The 12,123-nt window shown below is 51.3% G+C and overlaps 1 protein-coding gene and 1 pseudogene across 2 annotated transcripts in view; one reads left to right on the forward strand and one right to left on the reverse strand.

Annotated features, from left to right (window-relative positions):
* Positions 1-12,123, reverse strand: part of LOC126526272 (uncharacterized) — a 58,096-nt gene that overhangs the window by 18,657 nt on the left and 27,316 nt on the right. For both annotated transcript variants that reach the window (XM_055068080.2, XM_050174180.3), the window contains one exon: positions 6,576-6,796. In XM_055068080.2, coding sequence (XP_054924055.2) covers positions 6,576-6,796 — 221 coding nt within the window. The remainder of the gene's footprint in view (positions 1-6,575; positions 6,797-12,123) is intronic.
* LOC140219944 (uncharacterized) lies at positions 623-5,763 on the forward strand (annotated as a pseudogene).

Consider the following 12,123-nt stretch of genomic DNA (forward strand, 5'->3'; position numbering starts at 1 on the left):
GCTGCAAGAGAAGCCTCAGCAGGAAAACATCACCATCACGTGAGCGAGTGAGCTGGGTCGACGCAGCGAAAGGAAACAATATAAGGAACGCGCAGAAAATCACCGAAACCACGAAGAAAGAAGATATGAATAAGGTGCGTGAGGCAAATGAGATCCTAACACAAGAAAACGCGGCGTTGCGAGCGACCATCAACAACCTCACGAAAGAGATCGCCGAGATCCGTCAGTTGCTGCTATGCAACAACGAGCCTCTACAGATACCCACGCCAAGCACAGGCAAGACCGAGGAAACGACAACGAACATCCAGGAGAAAGCCATAGAGGAACCGGCACCGAAGAAGCGAGCCGCCGAGGCCACGCGCACGCAAACAGAAAACGACCGCATCGACAGCCTCGAAGCGAAATTCGAAGCGACATTCAGCAAGCTCGAACAGCTAATCACGACAAACATCGCAGCAGTGACAGCACTGAAACAAACAAGGGAGACCTACCAAGCCGAGAACAGGAACAGAGTCGCCTGCATCGAAAGGACCCTACAGCCGATGGTAAGCCACCCGACGTTTGCGCCCCTCTTCACGCAACATCCACCCAACCAGGGAGCCCCGTACACGCCAACGCAATCATGGCCACCAACGCGACACCAGCAGCAGCAGGTGTAACCGCGTGGCAGTGGAACTGTCGCGGCTTCGGAAGGAAGAAGGCAGTCATCCAACAGCACATCGTACATGCCGCGCGCAAGCCAGACGTTATACTACTGCAAGAAACACTAACCAACGCACCGTCCCTCCCCGGCTACAGAGTGCACAAGGGACCGCCCGACGGCAGAGGCCTGTGCACGCTGGTCAGGAAGGGACACACGTTCGTCGAGCATGAGCTGCAAAGCAACATCAAGATCGAGCACACACTCACCGAAATCATCCCGGGCAAGAAGAGAAAAGGAAGCATATTTCTTCTCAACGCCTACAGCAACCCATCTCAGAGAAAACAGAGATTCAAGTTATTACTGCACAGAGCCAGCACCGCAGCGGGCCGCAACACGCTGATCGCGTGCGGAGACTTCGACGCGATGAACCCTGCCTGGGGCTACAACAAGTACACAGCAAAGGGCCGCGATCTGTACCAAGACGGCACGGAACTCGACTTCACCCTCATCACGGACCCGACACATCCGACGAGAATTGGTAACTCCGTGTCCGGGGACACCACTCCGGACCTCACGTTCGTCAAGAACGACATCCGGGGCGCGATCACTTGGAGAAACACGGGGATCGACCTAGGCAGCGACCACACCATCGTGGAAATCGGCATACCGGAACACAATGACACCAGCATCAAAACACACAGATGGATAGACAGGGATGCCTTTCGAGACGCCAGAAGCCAGAAGAGCGACGGTGACGACGAGATCGAAGACATCGACTCGTGGACGGCCGAAATCACCAAGAGCGTACGCGACGCGACCAAAGAGATTGAAACGCGCGCGGAGATCGACAAAGTAGACAGCCGGCTTGCGCATCTCATCGAGGCCAAACAGTCGATACTCAATCGCTAGAAGAAACAACGGCTTAACCGCAGATTGAGAAAGAAGGTGGCGGAGCTGAACCGAGCGATCGAGTATCACTGCCGCGCTCTCTGCACGCAACAGTGGAACGAGATCTGCAACGCGGCAGACGGGCAGATGCATAGCGGGAAGACGTGGAACCTACTGCGGCACCTGCTCGACGAAACCAAGACCAAGTCGCACCAAAGGGACAGACTCGCCAGGCTCATACATCGGGCGGTCTCAGCACACGGCGTCGACGAAGTCACCAGGCGCATTAACGACAAATACCTGCCGACTACACCTACCGAACAACACGCGCCGTACAGCGGCCTGCCTAACGCGAAGCTCGATCGTGACATCGACGTCGAGGAGGTACGCGCGGCCCTGCACGACCTCAGCAGCCGGTCGGCAGCCGGCCCGGACCTCGTCACGAACAAGGCTCTCAAGAACCTCGATGACGGCTCGATTGAAAAGCTCGCAAAATACTACAAGTGCTGGAGAGCGGGTGCGCTGCCAAAGCTGTGGAAGACAGCCAAGACCATCCTGATCCCCAAGCCGGGGAAGCCGCCGGACACGGATAACCTCCGGCCCATCTCGCTCACGTCCTGCGTGGGCAAGGTGCTGGAGCACGTCCTGCTCAACAGGTGGCAAGACTACCTGGAACGAGAAGGGCTGTACCCGGCCACTTTGATCGGCTTCAGACAGCACCTCAGCAAGCAGGACGCGATGCTGCAGCTCAACCACCAAATCATCGATGATGGCGGCCGCGCCCGCGACAACATAGCCATCCTTGGGCTCGACCCGCAGAGCGCCTTTGATAAGGTGAAACACTCGGCGATTCTGTCCCAAGTCTCCAAGCTCAACATGGAAGAAAGATCCTACAACTACATCAAGGACTTCCTCACGGACAGGACCGTCGAGCTACGAGCAGGCGACCTACAGACGCAAGAGAAGAAGCTCGGGAGCACCGGCACACCGCAGCGATCGGTCATTTCCCCGATGCTGTTCAACCTGGTAATGATCGTAGTGGCCGAAAAGCTCGGGCGCATCGAAGACGTCAGGCACACCATCTACGCGGACGATATCACGATATGGGTGACCGGTGGCAGTGACGCCCACATCGAGGGCGCGCTGCAAGCCGCCGTCGACGCAATAGAAGACCAGCTGGAAGGTACCGGACTGAGATGTTCGCCGAGCAAATTTTTTTTTTTTTATTTATTCATTTAATTATTTATTTATTTATTTATTTATTTATTTATTTATTTATTTATTTATTTATTTATTTATTTATTTATTATACCTCAAAGGCCCCAGAGATGGGGTATTACATGAGGGATGGGCTTTAACAAAACAGTAATTCGAGAGCAGCCTTGAAGTGATGAGTGTCGGAGTGGTGCGTGATTTCGGCAGACAGACCGTTCCAGTCCCTGGCGGTTTTCACAAAAAATGATCGTAGATGAGAGGTAGGCTGCGCCGGGGGAGGATACACGGCTTTGCTGTGGTTAATGCGGCTGGACTGACGATGAGCTGGTAATATAGCTGAAATGTGGAGTGGTGAATGAAAGAATTTGCGAAAAAGACACAGTCTAGAGATAAGACGTCGCGATTCTAGATTAGTAAGACCGGCACGGGATTTTAGTTCAGATACGCTTGCATGATAAGAATATTCAGAGTAGATAAACCGGGCTGCACGGTTTTGAATTGATTCCAGTGTATTAGATAGGTTATGTTGATGAGGATCCCAGACAGAGCATGCATATTCTAACTTAGGGCGGACATATGTAACATAAACTAACAATTTAACTGATGGGGGAGCAAGTCTTAGATTCCGGCGGAGAGAACCGAGGGTTTGATTCGCGGCATTGGCTAAGTTAATGACATGATGTGACCAATTTAGGGTAGCTGAAAAGGTTATGCCGAGGTATTTATATGAGTCTACGGATGAGATTTCGGCGCCGTATATGGTGTATTTCCCTGATTGGTGATGCTGTCTGCGATGAAAAGAAACTAGCGAGGTTTTTTTAGTATTTAAAGACATCAACCATTTGTTACACCATAATTCAATGCGTTTTAGGTCATCTTGAAGCAAATGCATGTCTGAAGTGTTAGTTATGCGTCGATAAATTACACAATCATCTGCGAACAATCGAATGTTAGAAGAGATCTCAGTAGGAAGATCATTAATGTAAATTAGAAAGAGTAGTGGTCCGAGAACTGTGCCTTGTGGTACGCCCGAAAGGACAGAAGATCTTTTAGATGACTGTGTGTTAGCAACTACAAACTGTTGTCGGTTAGTGAGGAAGCTACGTATCCAGTCTAGTACAAATGGATTAATCTTGAGACGGGAAAGCTTTAGCAGTAGCCGTTGGTGTGGAACTTTGTCAAATGCCCTTTCAAAGTATAAGAAAATAGCATCTACAGGTACGTTCAAGTCGAGGTTAGAGCTTAGATCATGAAAAAATAAAGCTAGTTGGGTGTCACATGAAAGACCTTTACGGAAGCCATGTTGAGCTGGGTGAAAGAGGTTATTGGATACTAAAAATTTTACGATCTGAGAGTAAATAACATGCTCCATTAGTTTGCAACAAACACTGGTGAGTGAAATGGGACGATAACTAGAGCACAACGATGGAGGACCTTTTTTGGGGACTGGGACAATCTTGCCTACTCTCCAGTCTTCCATCGGAGACTGGAGAGCTTCTCATACTCCCACCTACGAAAAATGGCAGAGGCAAGACCAGACAACGCGAGAACGAAAAAATCAGAATCGTCACCAAATCCGGCAACGTGATCCCCGAGGTCGGCAAAATTAGGATCCTAGGCATGGTCATCGAAAAGCACGGAAGAAACGGCGAAACCATCACCCGGCAAAAGCAGCCAACGCGATTCGACTCCTCAAACGAGTCACTTCCCGAAAGGCTGGCTTGAGAGAGGAGAGCCTAATTAGGCTCGTCCAATCCTTCGTCATCAGCCACGTCGCGTACGTTGCAGCCTACCACAGATGACTGCAACACGAACGAAACAAAATCAACGTGCTCATCAGAAGAGCGTACAAGACGGCGCTGGGCCTGTTCGAGTCCACAAGCACAACCCGCTTGTTACAACTCGGGCTACACAATACGCTCGAAGAAATAGCCGAAGCGCAACGGACCTCTCAACTGGAGCGGCTGTCCATGACCAAAGCCGGGAGGAAGATACTGGACGATCTGGGAATTAGACGCTCCAACGAGGTGGAGATGAAGCTCCCCGTCCCCGAAGAGGTCCGACGCCAGACCAGAATCGGCCCCATACCGAAGAACATGAATCCCGAGTTCAGCAAGGGAAGAAGAGCGGCGAGGGCCAAGGCTCTCATCGACCAGCATGCCAACGACGAACACGCGCGGTACGTGGACGCGGCCGAATACCAACAGAACGCCTTCGCAGCGGTCGTCATAGAGGCGTCAACCGGCGCCACGAGGACGGCAACGAGCGTGAGAAGCGCCGGAGTGGAACAAGCGGAGGAGGTAGCCATCGCCCTGGCCACCGCCGACGCAGACTGCCACACGGTGCTGAGTGACTCACGACAGGCAGTGCGAAACTTCGCCAAAGGGCAAATCTGCAGGGAGGCTGAGCGCGTACTGCGAGCGGTAAAACTAGAAGAACGAAAAGTACGACTCAAGTGGTTCCCGGCGCACGCGGGCGACGCGTCGGAACGCAGTGAGAACCATAATGAGACGGCACACGCAGCGGCGCGAGCGCTAACCAACCGCGCCCCGGCGACAGACCGTCCGACGTGGTTCGCAACCAAGGACCGCATGACGGATTACAATGAAATCACGAAGGCCTACCACCTGGCTCGCAGGACTCTCCCACCCCCGCACCCGAGACTGAGTCGAGCGGAGGCGGTAGTACTGAGACAGCTCCAGACCGGATCGCTACCGAGCCCGAAACTGATGAATCCCATGTACCCCGAGACATATCCGACAGATATGTGCACAGTCTGCCGGAGGGAGACCGCAGACTACACGCACATCTTGTGGGACTGCATTAAATATCCAGAAGACGCTAAATCAAGAACACTCCCACCGCGGTTCGAGGCAGCCGCGAAGAGCTACGACCGAGACGATCAGCTCTGGGCCGTCCAGCAGGTCCTCGAGGCACTCGAAAGGCACGGACCCAGCGAGCCGGCAACGGCGAGCGGAGACCCGCGCCGAGTAACGGCAACTTCGAGGATGACGTAGGCCCTCGTCAGGCCGCGCGAGCGCCCAACTGCAGGCATAAATAAAGTTTCTCCAATCGAATCCAATATCAACATGCTAAGGTTACTTGACGCATACTTATTGAAGAAAAAGGGAAATAAAGCAGTGTCAAAAAATATGGAGCAAGAAAAAACGTGTTGAAGGCTAGCAGATTCCGCGGCGCCAAAGACACAGAGAGGAGTAACTTTAGGCGCATACCTCTTGGGCTCAATGTGAATAAGTGCCAAATACCTCACCTAACAATAGCTGCGCTGCGTAATTTGCAACTTGTAAGCTAATCTGTAATTCTCGGTACTGCTTCTTTCTTTGTTCGATTAGAAAAAAAGCACGACTGCTACCTCTCCCGCAGAAATGATTTCACAATAAGAATTTGTAATGCCATGAAAGGCGCTGGTTGGTGCACGTTCCCGATTACGTCGCGCTGAGTATTACAGTGGGAAAAAGATCATGTAGAAGGGAAGAAGGATGCGGCCGGGCGAAGCGCAAGGACTGACGGACGTCCGTCTGCGTCCTTCTTCCCTTCTTCGTCATCTTTTTGCCACTGTAATACTCCGCGCAATGTAATCGTGAAGAATTCGCATTTTTTCCGCAACCTATGGAACATATCTACAGGCCGCACAGTCACGCGCATAAGCCATACAGCTTCTGTGGAACAATCAATGAATTCGCATGCACACATTTCTTTTTTCAGTAAACGGAATTCACTTCAATTACCTCTGTTCAGTTACCTTAAAGGTCTCCCTGCTACTGCCAATCACATTGCGCATACCGCTTTCAATTGAACACTACAGCACCTGCATGCGTTCCACAGCCAGTTGTGGCAGGCCGCCGACAACCGCGGCACGCAGAAATCGTCGGCGCCGGAATTCCCAGAGCTCGGGCAGGCGGGAAGGGAAGCCTCGCAGCATGCGACGCATGAATGTCCCCAGCCGCTCGGAGCAGGGGGCCGACACGTTGGAGAGCTTCGGCACCGGTTTCACGGTCGTTGATGTGGTCGTTGGTGCCGCTGTGGCCACTGCGCAGATGCGAACGCAGTGACACGACTGAGTCGAATTGAATAGACAGAAGCCGGGGGGTCGAGGTAACCACTACAGTTCACCAGTCTCGTGTCGTAATTTCTTGTCCAGTCACTGTGTGGCAGCGCGCGCTCAATATATGTTATTCAGATATATATTAATTGCAATGCCCTCAGCGTTCAAGGGGCTTACTTGTGGAGGTTAGAGGCACATGATATTCACATACACAAATTTCAGCTCTTTGAAAAACACACTAACAATCATGCTACAAATATTGCACTAAATAGGAGTGTAGCTTCTTCTCAAGAGTGCTACATAAAGACGGCCTTGCGGGAGTGTGCGTCATCAATGCAAGCGATGAGGCGGGAAAGTTGGTTATATTTTTCGGTACTCTAGGAAACAGAGGATTCGTACGAAGAAATGGTAAGGATTGCAAAATATTCACAGATGACTACGCTACTTAATGCGAAATTTGAGCGCAGCTGTATGCGTGTTTTCATTTCGCTATACGTTGCTTAGCTCGGACAATCTGTGTCATGCGGCACGTTGTAAACGGAGCAAAGTGTTGTGCAACTGCCTCGCTAATCGGGAGATCGTGAGAGGCGGCTCGTCGGTGAGACGTGGGCGCGATTCATAGCAGGCGCCGCAGGCATGCCTCCGCTCATGCAGCGCTTTGTTTTCATAGAGACGACACGCGCTTCTTTGGCGCCATCCCGTACCTACCGTAACCACAAAGCCCGTCTTGCGTGGGACTGAACTTTTCTTCTCATGCTTTCGCCATAACGTCCTCCTCCGCTTTGCCCCTCATGGTTCCGCTGCACCCTTCTCCTCCGCTGTCTTCCTCGCACATCTTATTTTGCCGTAACGCAAGTTGAACGATGTGGACAACAGAAAGGCACATTTGACACACACAGTGCTAAAAATCGTAGGAAGCCAACAAACAGTGACACCAAAGACACCATAGGGGAAATTACTTGTGCCTAATAAATGAAGCAAAGAAACGACCAACTAAAGGAAATGAAAGTGCATGAAAAAACAACTTGCCGCAGGCGGGGAACGATCCCACAACATTTGCATTTTGCGTGCGATGCTCTACGAATTGAGCCACCACGGCGCCGTTTCGCCATTTACATTCTTGGGTATTTATGTTCCCTAGTAGAATCCTGGGAGTGTTAGCCAACTTTAGCACTCCCAGACCTTGGCGGCGGATGTGGAACATCCTTTTTTTTTCGAGAACGTGATCTTTTTATCTTTTTAGGTGAAGACAACCGGTCAATAAACCCACACATGCTACCTGAAGGCATCAATGTTGCCCAATTAGAGACCCTCGTTATGTAATAAACGAGAAGAAAGGGGGTTAACCAAGGGGCCCGATTTTTACTAGTCATATCGTAGAAAGCCAACAAACACTGACACAAAGGACACCATAGGGGAAATTACTTGTGCCTAATGAATGAAATAAAGAAACGATCAACTAAGGGAAATGAAAGTGCATGAAAAAGCAACTTGCCGCAGGCGGGGAACGATCCCACAACCTTCGCACTTCGCGAAGGTATGTAGAAGCCTGGGAGTGTTAGCCAGCGCCACCACTCACGGACTTTCGCCAAATGCGAAGGTTTCCCCTATGTTATATTGTAATTTCACAAGTAATGTCTCCTTTGTTGTCCTTGGTGTCAGTGTTTGTTGGCTTCTTATAATATGACTAATTAAATTCGGGCCCCTCGGTTAACCCCCTTTCTTCTCGTTTATTCATGCCCCTGCCGTCCAATTACTGCGACCGACTCGAGATCCAGCGACTCAACCGCAGGATTTATCCTCCGCCTCACAGAAAGCTCAGCACTGAAGGTGCCGTAGCTCTCCGACTTATTCAGACCAACACATTTCCATCCAAACCTACACAGATACAGTAAAATGCTCCCACATACATATCGCGGCATCTGCCCCTGGTGCGGCGACACACGCCCTACACTCTTTCACACCTCGTGGGGGTGCGGGGCAAACCTCAACAATTAAAGACGCCTAGTACGTCATTTGAGCGGTGGGAGGTACAGCTGACCGGCGATACCCTGGTGGGACAAGAAGCTCTCGTCCAGCAAGTACGTCGAGCAGCCATGGCCAGTGGAGTCCTAGAATGAGGACACCACCCACTCGACCTCAAGAGCAACCACCTCGATGGTTCGAATAAATGTTTTCTCTCTCTCTCTCTCTCTCTCTCTCTCTCGTCTATTACAGTGCTGAAAGGAACATCTGACGTACACAGCGTTGTGTGTGTCATATATGCCTTTCTGTGGTCCTTGCCGTTCACCTTGCGTCACAACAAAATAACGTATGCCGTACCAGCAAGCTCCTACAGCTATCCTCATCATCGTCCTCCCGCTCTCTTCGCTATAGCCGTCTTTACTCTACCGCTGCGCTCCTCGCTCGCTTTCATCCGTAGCTGTGTTCGTTCGCTGCGTTACCAGGAACAACGCTGATGCTCGCCGAAGGAATGGGCGCCTAAAAGCTGCACTCTAAAGGTAACGATGACTTGATATTAGTCATCAGTGCGGATGACAAACTTCCGGTAGGATAAAAGGCAATAACACCATGTTATTCACCGCGAATACCGCGTAAAGTTTACACGTAACACGCCTTTCAAATGGTGTAGGAAATTATTTGCCTAGGAGTGTGAAGATATGGAGTGACTTTAACTGCCTTACATCGCAGAATAACATTTATTAGCAGCCTATCAATAATTCGCAGTGGAATTTTGTCCAATCGCTGACGCAGGCACTCTATCGCTGTATGTGTCATTATTCTAAATGTTATAGTTCCAAGCTTCAGCCTCGACATGGCCAGAAATATTCTACGCCTTCATAATCAAGAAACCGCTTTGAGTTTTCCAGCTTAATTTTTTTTTCATACGTGAGCTTCTCATCACCTCTGTTTGTTTTCACAAGAAAAAATAAAAATTAGGTGCGAAAAAGTTTGTTCCCCTTCTTGTGATTTGTGGTTGCTGTTTTAATCGCAAGTGTACAAGAATGCATATGGGATAAGGCAATGAGTGCATGACCTCCCAGACATGGCCGATACGTGGAATCCTGGTCATGAATTCACTTCACAACAAAATCAGAAATCTGCCGAGTGGGCTCAGTGAGAATCCATATACTTAAATAATATCGCAAGAAACATGGCCCGTCAATCTCGCACAGCACAGAGCACTGGCTCCCCACATGCCGTCGATTTCGAATCAACGAAGTGGACACACGCGATAGGAAATAGAACAAAATTTTAATAACTATGTTGCGACCTTATATATATATATATATATATATATATATTGAAATGGGGTTTATTGTAGCTCGTTCGAGGGATCGCAGGTAGCTCTAGATCACGAGTCCTAGCGCTTCGCATCAACAACCCGCGCTCGTGTCTCGCGCCGCAGCGATGGCAGTCCGCACAGTGCCACATGCATATTACCCACTACAACTACCCCCGGGGCGAAGAGGAGCCATCCTGGCGACCTAAGGCGATGATACGATAAGGGGGTCGTGGTACGGCTTCAGGCGGCTGACGTGAACAGTCTCGCGGCCACGGCGGCGTTTGTCCGAAGATGGTGTCACCGGTTCGACCACATAATTTACAGGCGAAGTACACGCGACGACCCGGTACGGACCTTGGTATTTCGGAGCAAGCTTTGGGCTAAGGCCTGGAGCTTGGAAGGGCAGCCGAAGCCAGACGTGAGAGTCCACGGCGAAGGACTGTGTGGGCTGATCGTTGTCGTGACGATCTTTGGGGATTCCTTGGGTATCCGACGTGAACGAGCGAGCCAGTTGGCGGCACTCTTCAGCATGGCGAGCAACTTCGGAAAGAGGGGTGAATTCAGAGGCATCCGGGTGATATGGTAGTACGGTGTCGAGGGTAGTGGATGGTTCACGCCCATAAAGAAGGAAAAATGGTGAGAAGCCTGTGGTAGCCTGAACGGCGGTATTGTATGCGTACGTCACAAAAGGGAGGACATCGTCCCAATTTGAATGATCCGACGCAACATACATGGTGAGCATGTCCCCAAGGGTGCGGTTGAATCGTTCCGTTAGACCGTTAGTTTGTGGGTGATACGCCGTAGTGGTGCGGTGAATAGTGCGGCACGCGGCGAGTAGCTCATTAATAACTTCGGACAAGAAGACACGGCCTCGGTCACTGAGTAGTTCTCGCGGTGCGCCGTGCCGTAAGACGAAATGCCGTAAGATGAATGCGGCGACGTCGCGAGCAGCAGCCGAAGCAAGTGCAGCAGTTTCAGCATATCTTGTCAGGTGGTCTACTGCGACAATTATCCAACGATTTCCGGCAGCACTGCACGGAAGAGGCCCATAAAGGTCGATGCCAACCCGATCAAAAGGACGTGCAGGACACGGTAAAGGTTGCAGAGGGCCTGTCGGATGAGAAGATGTCTTGCGTCGCTGACAGGCTGCACATGACCGAATGTATTTGCGGACATAAGAATACATGCCGCGCCAGTAGTACCGCTGGCGGAGCCGCTCGTAGGTTTTCAGGACGCCAGCATGAGCTTGTTGTGGGTCTGCATGGAAATACGTGCATACGTCGGAACGCAAATGGCGAGGGAGGACTAGCAGCAATTTGCGACCGTCGGGCTGATAGTTTCGGCGGTACAAGATGGCGTCCCGTAGCACGAAGTGGGTGGCTTGGCGACGAATGGCTCGAGGGCATGTAGACGTTGAAGAACTGCTAAGAATGTCAATGAGAGACAGAATCCACGGATCTTTTCTCTGTTCAGACGGCATGTCAGTAACAGCAAGCGTAGCAACCGGGCACTCTATGGATGAAGGTGGCCTTTCGTCGGATCGCATGGGCGCACGGGAGAGCGCATCTGCATCAGAATGTTGGCGCCCGGATCGATAAATGACGCGAATGTCAAATTCTTGGATCCGAAGAGCCCAACGTCCAAGACGCCCCGACGGGTCTTTCAGTGACGCAAGCCAGCAGAGCGCGTGGTGGTCTGTCACAACGTCGAGCGGACGGCCATACAAGTAACGGTGAAATTTGTTTAAGGCCCAAACTATAGCTAAACATTCTTTTTCCGTGACAGAATAATTGGATTCTGCCTTCGTGAGAGCACGACTCGCATATGCAACCACATATTCTGGAAAGCCAGGCTTCCGTTGTGCAAGGACGGCCCCAAGACCAACGCCGCTGGCGTCGGTATGAACTTCAGTCGGTGCACTCGGGTCGTAGTGGCGTAGAACAGGCGGTGAGGTAAGCCGACAACGCAAAGTGGTGAAGGCTTGGTCACATGCCGGAGTCCAGTCACGAAGGTCACCAGAGCCAG

This window comes from Dermacentor andersoni, chromosome 8 (assembly GCF_023375885.2).
Source record: "Dermacentor andersoni chromosome 8, qqDerAnde1_hic_scaffold, whole genome shotgun sequence".
NCBI classification, from domain to species: domain Eukaryota; kingdom Metazoa; phylum Arthropoda; class Arachnida; order Ixodida; family Ixodidae; genus Dermacentor; species Dermacentor andersoni.